The 14,740-nt window shown below is 40.2% G+C and overlaps 1 protein-coding gene across 8 annotated transcripts in view; it reads left to right on the top strand.

Moving 5' to 3' along the window:
• Window positions 1-14,740, top strand: part of KIZ (kizuna centrosomal protein) — a 60,577-nt gene that overhangs the window by 40,266 nt on the left and 5,571 nt on the right. For all 8 annotated transcript variants that reach the window (XM_082757156.1, XM_082757159.1, XM_082757155.1 and 5 more), the window contains one exon: window positions 7,797-7,893. In XM_082757156.1, the coding sequence (XP_082613282.1) occupies window positions 7,797-7,893 (97 nt within the window). The remainder of the gene's footprint in view (window positions 1-7,796; window positions 7,894-14,740) is intronic.

The raw sequence follows: 14,740 nt of genomic DNA, 5'->3' as shown, positions 1-14,740 counted from the left end.
AGATCTGAGGATTGCAGTTCAAGCACCATAATCTGTAGACAGTATTGACCAGAATGATGTAAAGAATGGCGCCTTCCTCCAACTAATGACGTCATGGATTTTCTTAATTTGTTGTTTTTGTTGTTTTTTTTTTTTTAGTAAGGAGAATGTGAGCTCTTGAATATCTAGAGTTCCCAAGGCTTCTAGTTTGCTTCTCACCCATGCTGGATTTTAGAATATATCAGGACTCTTTTTAGCTATGAAGCCTGGCAGATTTTGTGTACAAATGTGTCACAAATGTGTCAGAGTAGTCCATTGCAGTTTTCCTGCTGGGGAACCGGATGGTGTGCTGGCTCCTGATCTGGGTTGCAGCTAGTCAAAAGCTGAACTGCGTGTACATCCCCTTTCCCTTACCTCTCCCTTAGCTTTCTCACCAAATGGACCTGCAAATACTAATACTTCCCACTTGTAAAAATGCTGAGAAAATCATACTTCAGATTAGAACACCAAGAACAGTAACTGAAGTTAAAGCAGATTCAGAAGGAAAGGATTTTTATTTACTACTGTTATTGCAGCATGTTTGCAGTGGCCTGCGTTCTCATTGTGTCTAAGGGTGAGGCTTTTCATATCTCACTTGAAAGCAAGGTCCTCCTTTCAGCTGTGATTCATCTTCAGTCCATGATCTTCTCCAGGCTTCTCATTCTCTTCTGGCTCCTTGCTATTCCAGCCTGTCACTCTTTGCTTTTTGCTCATCATTACATGCTGCAGGCTAGCCTTGGAGTATTGAAATTGTTCAGTGCCCAAAATAGTGGCAGTATATCTGCACCTTGCTTTTTGGGCTCAAATGACTTTTTAGAGGGTTTGGTTTTCTTTTTTTTTAGATAGGCTGATATTTAATGTCAGTTAAATACATGACCGTTTTGTTGTACAACTATTTTTCACTGACATTCTAGTTAGGGGAAATGGGCAGCTGTCTGTGATGGGAAAGCTGCAGGACCGTGAGTGTCTCCTTGTCCTGTGAGGACAGGCAGGTGGCTGGCTGGGAGGGTGCTGGGGTGTGAGGAGGGAGTGGGCACCTTGAGTCCTCTGATGCATCACCAGCAGAAACCAAAGGGATTTTAATCCATTTCTGACAATAAAATGCTTTACCGGCTCTGCAGCAGTCAGAGCATCCCATGCCTTTGATGAGCTTCCAAAGTCTCCATTTCAGAAGAAAGCACCACACAAAGTTTTCTGTCTGGCTGGCCCAGCAGTGCTGGGTGGGGTCTGCCCTTTTCTTCTATTCCCATGTGAAGTCTGGCACCTTGCAAAAGGCTGTGTTGTGCTAAGTGACCTTAAAAGGATTTTATTTTGTGTAAGGTACCACTCAGCTAAGTAAGGCTATTGGTATCACCCATAGAGGGGAGAGCTTGAGATTTCATTAATAGCAACCTCATTTTTACAAGGCTCTGAGAGAATAGAGGAGTATATGTGGGTTCATTTTAGTTCTCTTCCTGGATGCTTTGTTTTTTTTTTATCTTGGGAAGACATGTAGAAGAAATTAAGTGTTCAACTTTTTTGCTATTTCTGAGATAGGTGAATAATGGGAGATTAAAAAAAAGAAAATCTTTTTTTTTTGGTTTTGCGGATGACTTTAAAAGTCTCGTGAGTAGGAAACTGCTGGTTTTATTGAAGGGGCAGGCTTGTTAAATCTTTAACAAAAGCAGATTGTCTCCATACCCTTCATTTATGTATTTGATTTAAATAGATGCTATAGTTGAAAGCATTAGAATAAAAATGGCATTACTTCTCTACTCATCAGGCTTTCATAATGCCTTGGATATCATGTGCCATCTCCTTTCGAAGTAGAAAATCTTCCTTAGAAACAAGGAAGAAAAACCTTCCTAAGAATTAATAAAACAAAAAAACTTTATATAGTGTAAAAAGCCATGAAAGGGCACAAATCCAATTCTGTTTTCCTTTTTTGGTCACCCTTAATAAGCCAATAATCCTGCCAACACTTTGCCTATGGCCAAGCATCCTTCGTACTTTGAGTTTGAAATCAAAAGGTTCCTAAGGTTCTACTCGGAGTGTGCTAATAAAGTCATTAATAAGTCTACCCTACTTTTTGCTTCATTTGATATAAATCCACTAGAAACTACTGTTGGGGGGGGGGGGTACAGGTAACCTGTACATGATTAATAACTGTTGGTTTGTTGTAATCTGACAGAAGTACACTCGGACAATGTAAAACTGCACATTTTGTTTAAATTAGTTCAAGTTACATTCTCCAGTGGGTGATATTTTACATTGCTTAACATGAAGAAGTTTTGGAAAGACATCTAAGTCCTTTTTTGGTTGCAAATTCAGTGTGAAAGATCTTGGTCTCTCTTTAAATGGGGCAGCGACTTTTAGCTAAGTGTTCTCACTGGGATGGTGTGCTTCACTGGGATTCCCTGAGTCCTTTGGTCATCAGACTTCTCTGCTCTTGAGAGGGCAGCATCGTGTCTTGGTGTACTATTATGCTAAGAGCATTCTTTTCTTCCTTCAAAGGAAAGGGGAATATTTGTTGGTATTTGACCTATTTCTGGATACTGGCTCCTGCACTGTTCTGCTCAGCTCTTAATTTGGAGATTTTTCATCTATATGCTCATCCCTCTATTGCATCCTTCTATCAGAAGAGCACATCCTCCCATTGGATGTGCAGGTAGCCCTTATCCTCTCCCTGTACCTGTTTTCTGCTTTATTGCAGGAGAAATCACATATAAAAGCCTGTGTACGGATGACTCAAACCTCTGGTCCCAAGGCAGAGGTGTGCACAGTTGCTGTTTGTGTTCTGGCAGTGGCACGGCAGCTGATTTCCCACGTTTAATCCCAGATGGCTCTTTGTGGATGATCAGCAAGTGCAGTAATTAGTGTTAATGTGGTGGAGGAGGCTGTTCAGATTTGTTAGTTCCCTATTTTCGTGCCACAGCTAGCAGTGTGGCAGCCCAGACTGACCAGCACTTCTGAATGTGAATGCAATAAATATTGCCAAGGTAACTAAAACTACACAGCTTGCAGGCTCAGCTGATCCAGATAACATTCCTTTCAAGGCATTACTAACTTTGAAGTCTAGTGACAGCTGAAATACTCAAGCTGCTAACTATTTTATTGTTGATAAAGGTACACAAACAGCGAAGCTCCTTTTTGTGGATATTCTCACTTGTGTATGAGAGAGATGTCTGGGTTAAGCTTGCAAAGGCGCTGGGATCTTTTGCCCCCCAGCTACCTCTGTTTGCATATGGGGTTATTGATTATTATTGGAAATAATGTTTGATAGCTGTTTATAGCTTTTAATTTCCATTCAGAGTGCTCTTGTTCCTCTCCCAGTAGAGCAATGCCTACTTGTACTGCTTCATTATGTGCTTTGTGCTTAGGTCACAGCTCTCAATTTCACTTGTGGACTGTATAGGTTGCATGTGAGCCTTGGGGTGAATACAGTAGTACTCCTGTTCTCCCAGTTTGCATTGTAAAAAAACAGCAACTTTGGGAACTGCTTGCACTGCTCCCATTTACAGATGTGCCAAGTCAAATGTTGTGTTGTTACCAACAACCTCTTCAGTGTTTGTAATGACTTTCCCTCCAGCGAAGGGTTTTAAGTGTAACAGCGGTATAGATGCTGGTTTTGATGGCTGAAAGGTGTGTGCTTTTTTTTCTCTCTGAGAGATAATACAATCAGAAAGATATAAAAGTTGAAAGTGGGAGGCCAAGAGCATCACCTTTTTTTTTTGTCACTGAGATGTTTAACTATAAATTGATGAACACTGGCACCTAGGTTGTAGGGCAACACATGGAAGGGGGGGGAAAAAGTATCTTCCATATTCTGCACTGGTACAGTATGTTCAGGGTCAAAGATCATTTTAACTGTTGCACAGAACAAAGTGCTAGTGGTTCATTATGCAACTGCGGCAGTTTTTCCTGGAATGCGAATGAAGAAAAGTACACCAATTTTGTTTTGAATAGAATTGTAAAACCTGACGTGAAAGCTGTTCAGACCCACGCAAACTGTGCAGTTAATTCAAAGTTGAAAAGTGTGGAGTGTTTTTTAATTAACAGTGGTATCTCAGATCCTTTGCTAATTCTGAGTTGAGGGAAGAATACACTGGGGGGAAACAGTGTGAGGAGAGCTGTGTCATCCACGGCAAAACAGCTTCTGTTTTCCTGCAGTATTGCTCAGACAACTGGATTAAGAATTTACTTTTCATTATTAACATCCCAATTTGAGTTTAAAGGCTGAGTTTTATCAAGCTTCCTCAGTTGTGTTTGTACAGTAGGTCCCAGCCGTTCATACAGCAAATGCTCAAAATGCCAGCTTTTTAACGTGGAGCTGAGGAACTCCAGAAGCCTTCCTCACCATTGAAACTGGCTAAAAAATCTTTTAAGTGATGCTTCTTGCCACTAATGTGAGCTTGTCCATGGTGGTTGTCCTTTGTGTCCTATGGAGCTGATGGTTGCTGCTGGGCTCTAAACCAGTACATTTTTTGCTTCTTTTCCACTCAGTGCATCTTCTTTACTAGGGCCATAGTGTTCTGTTTTGTGCTTGGGGACAAGGCATGTGTGCTGGGGGAAAAAAAAAAGACAAAACAAAGCAACCTCCCCCCTATAAATGTACTGTTTTAAATTTGGCAGTAATTTGTGTTTAGCCTGAAATATGGTGGGCTTTATGAAGGAAAATACCCTGATCTGCACAATGTGGTTATATCCAGAGTGAAGAAAAGTGCTTCAACACTTTCTCCTAACAATCTATTTTTTATCTTCTGTTTCCCACCCTGCGCATTGCCCCAGTTGCTTGTGCTTAACCACCATGGTGAATGAAGTGTTGCAGGACAGCCAGGTTGGTTATTTTTGTCAAAAGTACTGAACGTCTGCAATTGAGACTGTGTTTTCTTCTGTTAACTTACAATGCAGACACATTGTTAAAGGCATGGGGATTAGGCAGATGAATGGGGTAGGATGAGGTAAGAGTGAAATGATTGCTTGGTGCACAAAGTGGTGGTTACTGTGCAGTAACTGCTTAAACATTGTCAGATGCTTCATGGGCATTGCAACACAGCTGAATCACCCAGGCTGTCTTTAAAGGTAAGCTGGTGGATTTGTGAGTGCCCGGAAAGATCACCTGGTGATGTAGGGTAGGGTGCATAGCATGTAAGCAAGCACAAGCTCAAGGGGGCAATCAGACTAATTGGCAAGGAAGTCTGGTGTAATTAAAGCAGAAGTAGGGATCGATAGCCCAGCATTGTATTATAACTGACAGGTAGGGCAAAGCTGGGCTCTGAAGGGTCTCAAAGGTGAAGAACAAGTAGTTTGTGCTACTGTTTGATGTAGTGGAGGAAGGAGAGCCAGTGGAGGCACTGAAAGCATGGTGAATGGTCTTGGGGCTTGTGTGCATGCTAAGCTGCAAGATGAGAGTGTCCTCCCTTGAGTTTTAGCAAAGGTGGCAAAGACATGGGCTGGAAGTGCCACTGGGTAAGGTGTGGTGGGTACATCTGGATCAGAGATGGGCTCCGTGTTACGGGGGGATGGGATGAGTGTCCAGCGAGAATGGAAAAAGCCTGGTGGAGGACCGATGGGGAGGCTCATACGAGGAAGGGACAGGTGTTGGTATCTGGTTTCTGGAGCTCTTGTTAAGCAGAATAATGAGAAACTAGGACATGCAGCACAAAAATGGATCAGAGTGGAGGGGCACGCCCAAGTTGCTTGTGCATGGTTGGCACCTCCTTGGGTTTGTAGGTACACCCCTGCTGCAGAATGGGTAGTGGTGTGAGCCATGGGTGGAGATGCAGGAGGAGTCCCTCATGTCAGGGAAGGAACAAGCAGAAGGGCCACTGCTGGGTGAGAGCTGGAGGGATCAGGATAGCTAGCAGAGGACCCCTCTTCTTCTATCCTTTGCTTGTTTGCTCCAGAGAGATACAGAGGTTGCAGATCTGTTACCTGTCACTTCTCTGAGATTAAAACCATGATGGTACCAACCTAGATGTTCATCTCCCTCTTGGAATGCAGTGAGCTCATCTTAGGAGCAAGCTGTGAACTTGCTGAAGCCAAGCCTGAGAGCATGCACAGGTGGGTTCTGAATACTTGCCCACAGCATTTTGTTAGCTGGGCACACCTTGCTTTATGCAAGACGTTGTTGAGGCAATGAGGGTTGTCCCTCCCAAAGTAAACCCAGCTCTACACCCAGGCAAGACATGAGCATGTAATTTCAGCTGCTTGTGCGTTGTACTTTGAACAATGCATGAGGAGTCCTGAAAAATACACTTCTGTTAAGTGTTTTACTGCTGGAGTGAAAAACAATTTCAAGGAGTTCTGAAATGATTACATTGAAATAGATTATTTTTCTCTTTACTTTCTGAAAGTAATGTGCAAAGAAGCACAAATATTAATTTCTTTATGGCCAGTGGTTTCTCGCTGTGTGCTTGCAGCACTTGGTCTGCAGCACTGAGCTACTGGCAAGCTTGCATCTGGGAAATTCTCCATGATCAGGGCTTGTTTATAATGTCTTGGGGCAGGAGGGGAAGACTGAAATTATACGCAGGTGTATAAAGGTTTTGTTGTGTCCCAATTCTAATTAGCAGTACAAAGTAGCTTTTTAAAGTGAGATTTTTACTTGAGTGTCATGTTCTTTAGAAAGTATGAAAATGAGCAATTGTACCATTCCAGTGAATAAATTTTACTCTATTTACTTTTTAAAAATCAATCTATCTGTACAGAACTGAAACAAGATGCACAGAGCAGAGAGGAAATAAAGGAAAGCATGGATAAGACTGAAATAGTGGGTTGTTTGGCTGCTAAGTCCTAAAGATCATAAGACTTGTGTTTCCCTAATGCAGCTTTCTATTTAAAAGGGAATGGTTGAAAAAGGTGTTATATTAAATAATATTAAAATAAATTAATATATATTCATATATTCAAGAGGAAGAAGAATAAAAATATCCAGTTTTCCTGATTAAGTAAATAAGAATTAAAGGATAAAAAGGAAAATAAAATTAAGTTTGGCTTAAAGTTGATGTGATAGAATACAATTCTTAATGTCAATGTACTTTTTTTTTGTGTAAAATGAGTTAAAACATGCAAAAGTTTCACAAAAAAAAACATCAGATAATTTAAGTGATTAAGGAGTCTTGTTTTCTATATTTTTAACTCATTTTTACCTAATCTTGAGCAAAATATCTTGAGGCACATCCTGTAACTGTAGTGGTTCCTCCTCTCTAAACTCTCTCATCGATCCAGCAGCATGGCTGTTGCATGTATCCTTTTCAAAATAACATGGGTGCTTGCTCAGAACGGCACATTGTGAGGTCTGACTGTTGTTCAAAAAAAAAAGAAGTGAAAAATAAAGCTAACTGGAACAGAGGTAGAATCTAGACATAGGTACATGTTTTTTCCTTTCCAGCATGACAAAAACCAAATGTGACATGGAGCCCCTCTGGGTTGAATGTGATGTGGGGTAAATGAGCCTTAAAGGGTCTTCTATGACAAGGGGCTTGTGGCTTCTGGCCCAGGAGCGAGGACTTCTCTGTCCGTCTGTCCAGCCACGGCAGTAGTGCCTGGCCCACTCTGTGTGTGCAACATGCAGCTTATGCAAAGACAACCGAGAGTAGCTCCAAGAGGAAAACGAAGTGAAAATATTGCTGTGTGCTTTTCTAAATGCTCATTTGGGTTTCACTGATTGCAGGGAATGTAGATGCGTTTATTATGTATTGTGCAGTGTGCAAAAATACCATCAGAACACCTCACTGGAAACAGAGAATGTATGGCTTCAGATTTATTATTTTAAAAATTATATTTTGTGTTAACAGGTTGCGATATTGGTAATGATAGTTCCAGAAGAAAAGAAAGCCAAGAAATGTGTTCAGAAAGGAGTTCATCCAGTGAAAGAAGTGGTGACCTCTCAAGGTAAAGTTGTTAAATCCTTTAACGTTTGAAATGTTGCAGTAGAATGAGAGATGCTGGTAGAATGTGACTGAATTCCTGATTATTTTTATTTTTTTCATGTGATCTAGGGTTAAGGTTTGTATTTAGGTTTGTCTAATGAAACAACTTAAACTCTGGTACACCTTAGAAAATATTTGCACCAAAGCCAAGTATTGTTTTGCAGCTGTTGTTTTCTCATTTTAAGACTCAATTGACATCTCAGTGAACCACAAATTAGCGTGTACAGCTGCTCTCAGTAGGGCTACTCAGAGGCCAGACAATAGAAGTTGTCAGGAAAAGGGCAGACAGAAAACATAAAATCTTCAAGAAATAAAGTGGTGGGTTTCTTCTTGATGTAGCTGAGATGTAAACTAGCTGTAACTGGATAACACTTCTCACAGTCTATAGATTTCCTCCTCCCTCTCCCCCCCTCCTCCCCCCCCCCGGTTATTTTTGGGATATTTACAATATATGTCTTGCTTTCTGACTGAGTAGGTTTAATGGCCTTTTGTTTACCTAAAGAATGCAGTTTGTTTCTTTTTTTTTTTTTTTTTATTCTTAGCAAAACCAAACAAAAAACACTTCTGTGCTTTTTAATGTGGCACTTCGCTATTGGTCCCTGAGCAGTTCTGTTAGATGTTCCCTGTATTCTTCATTGGCATGTAATGGTAATCAAACAGCAACAATCAAATTAGTGGTCAAGCAGCAGCAGCGGAAAATAGGATATAACACAGCCATCTCATGAAATATTGGCTTGGCTTTAGATTCTTATCTGCTCTTATTAGAACAGCCCAGCAAGCGGGTTCTGCTGTTGTGTGGCTCCTTGGCTGAAGATGGCCATTAATAACACTCAGGAAAAGACTTTAAAGCATCCTGATAAATTTTTAACTCATTCTCCTGATAAGACATTGATATCTTTCTGTAGCTTCTTTGTATTGTTATTGATGAGACCAGTTTTGTTATAGAAGACTATTCTGACTTTGCAAGTTTTGTTCTATATTTTCTGTTAAAAACCATAATCTTCCTGCAATTCTTCAGTACGGTAAATAAAGACAAGCTGTAATAGTATATTGATTATTGATGAAGGACATTCATGCTTTTGTTTAGGACTAATTCTCATGATTCAAGCTTTTCTTTTTAAATACTTTCTGGAACTTAGTTTTGCTTGAGAGTGATGCACCAAATAATACCAAATGTTATGAAATTCGAGGGTACTCCTGTAGATGAATTTTAAATGTTAAATTTTAGTCATTCACTGAAGCCCAGCACAGCAGGAAGAGAAGGATTGGGCCTTGGGGAACTTGCTTACAGGATCACTATTAAATACCTATGTTTAAATAGTACATTTTTAATTATTTGTATTTAAGTTTCCAAGCTTTTTTTTCTTAACCTTTTGGTACTGCTTTGCTTGCTAATAATGTTTGACAGCTTCTGTGTTTTTCAGATGCTGTTCATAAGACACTTTTTTTAGTGTTTTATTTTTTAATTCTTATTTGTAATGGATTTAAAAATCACTCTGCCCTATAATTTTATGCCTCTCATTGCTGGGAAGCAAGAGCACTTGAGGCACTGATACGTTGTGGTGTTGCTTTAAAAATAATCATGCAACAGCTTATTTTGTTTCCAGAATGCCTCAGAAATAATGCACCCTTTTAAACATGAAGTTTATTAATAAACTCTTGCTTTTGGACACTTGACATTGGATTTACTGAGAGCCAGTGAAGCAAAAGTAGTAAAGCAGGCAAAATGGAAAATGCAGCTTGCTGCTTGTTTGCGGTCAGGACGCAGTGAAATTTCTTGGCCGCTTACGTTTAAGCGCTCCACTTACTGCAGTCACTTCTTGTGCTTTATTGCTTTTACAAGTGGTCTCGAAACCCACTACTTGAGAATAAACATAACTGTGTAGTACTGCTGTGGTACTTTTTATAAATTCTTCTTTGCTCTGTTTTGTCACTGAGCTGATGAGTGACCTCGAAAAAGACCCTGCTGGACCTAAATAAAAAAAAAATGGCTTCCTCTGATGTCCTAGAGACAATAATTATGATGTGCCAGTTAAGCCCAAACTACAGCTGAGGGATTTTACTTTAAAGCAGAGGCTTGGGCGCAAAAATGCATTTATAGCTCTTTGTCTGGCACCTCATTATGTGTGGGCCTGATTCATTAAGTAATTGGTTTGCAGTTGTTTACATGAGTATTAAGGCTTTCTATTCAGCAGCCTTTGAGAGATACATTGTGCAAATGTTGCATGTTATGAATGCAGAATGAGGGGAAGGGGACCAGTCCTATTGGCTAAACACTGCACTCTGTTGAAAAGCAAGAGAAAGAGATTGGGTGCTGCTTTGCATAGCAATGACTTTCTTAATAAGCTTTACAGATTAATACACACAAGCTATAAAAGATGCAAAGAGATACTCTTAGCACATTTATACATGCTCATTTCACTATTATGGTACTGGAGATGGGAAGAATTGAGTTCTTTCATATTCGGTTTTTCAGTGCATGTCTTCAGTGCATGAGACTTAATAGAATCTGATGTTTATTGTATTATAAATCATGGGGAAGTAGGCAGATCTGCAACAGTTTATTATTAAAGATTCTTTCAATGTAAATCTTTTTCTACCATTGTATTTCCTACAGCAAAATCATTTTGTGGTTGAGTGGGGATGAAAGGCATAATGTACGAAGGAGTGAGTCTTAATAGGAAGCTGCTCTCTGAGTAAAGACCACTTGTTCCCTTTTGTTTGGAGGTGCATGCCAGAGCTTCCTCTTCTCCTGCAAATATTGTCCGCTTCTACCTTAGGTATCAAACTGTTTTTTTCCAGGATTTGTTTACTTTACTGAAAGAATATCTAACTGCCCGGAGATACAACTTTTAGTTTGAAGTTGAGGTTTTGCAAGAGAAAAGAGTGTACTAAATTATATAATTACTTGGGGGAAAAGGCATCGTAAGTCAGGACTGAATCGCCCCAAAAGAGCGGGCAGAAGACGATGTGTGTGGCATTTTGTAGCCCTGTAGCAATAGATCCAGCCAGAGGAGGTCACTAGCTTTCTAGATAATTCTGTATTTTAATGCAAGCAGTTTATTTTTCTTTCACTTGTTTACTCTGTCTCATTTCAAAATAATCTGAAGATTAAGTATGTATTATAGACTGAGAACCAGATAAAAATTCTAATTTGTCAGGAAATAAACATCAAGTAAAGTATTTTAAACTTTGATTAATCTGTTTTCTGGAAGTAATCCAACCTGGTCTCTGGAGGCTGTTTTTTAGTCAAAAGCTACCTCTAACAAACACAGATTTAATGATAGGTAAATAAAAGTTTGCAGATTATAATTCATCCTTTTAATTATTCTCAGAGGAGATATTTAATAAGAAACTAGCTATAACTAATAGGGCACTTCCCTTGCTGTGTCACGATGTACGGCAGCAGGTTGACCATCAGAGGGCACTCAGACTTTGCTGAAGTACGAGCTCTCAAATTCACTTTTGCATCTTCTACCTCTAATAAATAAATTAAACCTTGATGATGATTAATGAACTTGTGAGGGGAAAGATGTCTATTTTGGCTGGAGCTTTGACCAGAGATATCAGAGGTTTGGGGGTTTTCAGGATGTGCATTTACTAGGAACTTCAAAAACAATGAAATAGGGATTCAGAGCATCGGAGGAGCCCCGGGGAATGCAGGGGCAGCGTGGGATGATGCAGACCGTTTCCTGAATCCTTAGAGATGTGTGTGCGTAAATGAGTCCATATCTGATGGTTTTATCCTTCTGCAGCACTTCTAATTGTCAAGCCACTTCCTTAAGAGGTTGGTTGTAAACTCAGGTGTGTTTTCTGACGTTACAGATGTTCCTGAAAAATTCTGTATGTATCGCATGTTTTCTAAATCCTAGAAGCCGAATGCTGTGGAAACAGTGATGTTGTAGTGGTGATGCTTCAGGAATATTAGTGAGGAACGGTTTGCAGGGAGAGGCAACAATATGTATCTGTGTGCATTACATTTGTATGAAGGAGGAAATAATGTTTAGTTTGTTACTTTTGCAGCAAAGCCCTGTGTCTTTCCAAGATAGTTTCATGGGACCTGCAATAGAGTAAGTCCTTAGACGGTTACAGATTTTGGTCTCAGTTTCTCTAGGCAAGAATATTTTTTTCCTTCAAAGTGGGATACCAAAGTAGGGAATGACCTTAAATGTAACTTGATAGAGATATTTGTATCCTAAAATAAGGGAGTCATATTTGCAGTATAATTACTGAAATTCATTATTACTCTTTCAATTTTTCAGAAAATGTAGGGGGGAGGATGATGAGTAGACTTGTTAGTTTATTCCCAACCCTATAAATTCAGTATGTTTCTGTGATGCCCAATTTCTAGCAAACTGTCAGCAGAAAATGATAGTGCCGTCAGGCTCCTCCAGCAGCTTGCAGGAAAGCTGCATTTATCACACAGGGGCACACCGCACTGAGGCTTTGTCACATCAGAAGCACTGGCACTGAGTAGCCTGGCTTGATATTATTAAAAGGCTTTTAGATGTTTTCAGAACATGATTTTTACAGGTAGATCTGCAGCTTTGCATCCCCACATAGCATAGGGGAAAAGCTCTGTCACCTCTTACAATGAGGGTTATTAAGCCTACCTTGTGAAAAATAAATGCTCTTTTTGTGTTCTGCAGCGTGTTGCTTCAACGCTGCTTTCGCACCGCAGAGGCACACAGACCTGTAAACCTCTGACAATGTCAGCCAGAGTATCAGTGTTCCTGAAACCTCCATGCTTTTCATTTTGTTTTTCTGATGAAACTTGGTGTTTGGGTGTTTCTTTTGTGACGTGTTGGATGTGGTTTTTTTTTTGTTTTTTTTTTTTTTTTGTGGCACTTGAGTGTCATTTTCTCTTGATACCGAAAGAGTAGTTCAACAAGTGCTTTAACAAAAAAGATACCAAGGCTACAGTGAACGTTTTCTGTTGTTTTTCAGTGAGATGCATCTAACTTGGCTTTTTTTTTTTGTCTGGTGTTTTCCTCTTAATGTTGTTTTCTTTATGGAAGGAAAAATATTTTCTTGGAGCTTTTTCATTTCTTACTGTTGCAGTATCTTCAGCACAAAAAAGTCTATTTCATCAGAGTAAAGGATGGATTAAAAGGCCCTTTGAAGTTAAACTGGTTTGGGTTTTTTCTTTGTTAGAGCCTGGGTTGAGTTTGCCATTATTTTAGGAAAGAAGCAAATGTGTAAATGGATATCGAAGGGTCACTACGGGGGATTAGTCGAGGCAGGGAAACTGGCCTTTCTGCATTTATGCTCCTAAAATTTCTCCTCGGAGGTCTGTGTGGTTATTGTGTGCTCAGTACAGCAGATGATAATGGTCATGATTGAAATTTTCTGACTTCTCAGTATGGACATTTTGCAATGTAGAGTTTTTCTTGCATCTTGTCAGCTTTGACTACCACTTCAGACATAATTCAAGAATTTTGTTCCCTGTTACAAAACTGTCTTGCAGTATTTTTCAGGTTTGGTTTGGAAGAGTAGCTGTTTCTGAATTGGCCTTTCTAACTTCCTGGTTCCATTTTCTGTATCTCCCCAAGCACTTCTCTATATGCCAACAGCTTTTGTGCCAGACCTTTTCCTAGTGTTTTTATATACTCCCTGTTCTGTCACACCAAAGCCCAGCTGCTGATGTGCAGCCCTAAACCTCTGTGCTATTTTGGTAGTGAATTCTGCTCTAGGACATAAGTTTGCCCTGGGAGGATGAACCCTAACAAACTGAAGTTTTTTGGTAGAATTTGGGCATCTATTTTCCCCCTTCTTCCATCAGCTTTGGCCACTTTCTTCAGGGAAAGCTGGGGGAAAAGGAGGGAAGGTTTCCAGGTCCTCCTATGGCTATGGTGGTCCTTGTCCACCTACAACTTTTGAGATATTGCCTTTCAGGCAGATACGGAACACCGCATAGTGCTTTGAGCTGTGCAAGAGGGACTGAGCTCCCTGAGAGCTGGGTGGTCTTCCTCTGGTCGTCCCGTGTCCAAGCTGTATGTGATGGTCCATGGCTCTGCAGAGGCTCTGGGTCCACATGAGCAGCCCCCTCATGTCTGATCTTGGCTTGAACCAAGGAGAAAAGTGGAGCAAAAGGTCGCTTCCAGGCTGAATAGTAAAAGCCCATACATCTCCCTTCCTGACAATGGAAGGCGAAGCAGTAAGCAGTGTAAACAGTCACTGTCAGCTGCATGATCTTGTTTTAATGAAATACTTGAAGATAAAATGGCTCTTGTGCAGTCTGCCACAGAAGTCACCTCTCAATTTGCAACTCAGCAACAAGTGGCTTCCTACTCTGTGCCCAGGGGAAGAACGATGCAGCTGCCAGAGCTGCATCCTCTTGAGCACATGTTATGGGCTGAGCCTGGGATATATTGAGCACCTCCAGGGAAATGCTGAGGGTCAGAAAATCTCACCAAAGTGAGCAAGAGCTAAGGGTGTTTGGTGTACTGCAGGATTCAAACCGTAGTATCTGACTTAAAATACTTGTTGAATGTACTGTCAAGTGAATGAATTGGAAGTGGGAGTGTAATACAGGTTAGGATCTGACTGAATAAAACCAAAGGGGGTTTGGATGGCATGCTAACAAAATGTCAGGTAGTCTTTAAGGCTAACACATTTTAAAGTTATTTATTTAAATAATATGTAACTAGTTATGTCACACTGCTACTTAACTAGTATTGTTACTTGTTGCTAGTACTTTAATGTTGGTTTGGTATCTTGGCTGAACTTTGGATATGTTTAATATTCTACTTTGGGGAATTTTTGTATCCCTTGAAAGATTTGTGCTAATGACATTCACAGCTCGTAGA

The sequence above is a fragment of the Aythya marila genome (assembly GCF_965140915.1).
Source record: "Aythya marila genome assembly, chromosome: 3".
NCBI classification, from domain to species: Eukaryota; Metazoa; Chordata; class Aves; order Anseriformes; family Anatidae; genus Aythya; species Aythya marila.
This window is presented reverse-complemented; position numbering and strand designations above follow the sequence as displayed.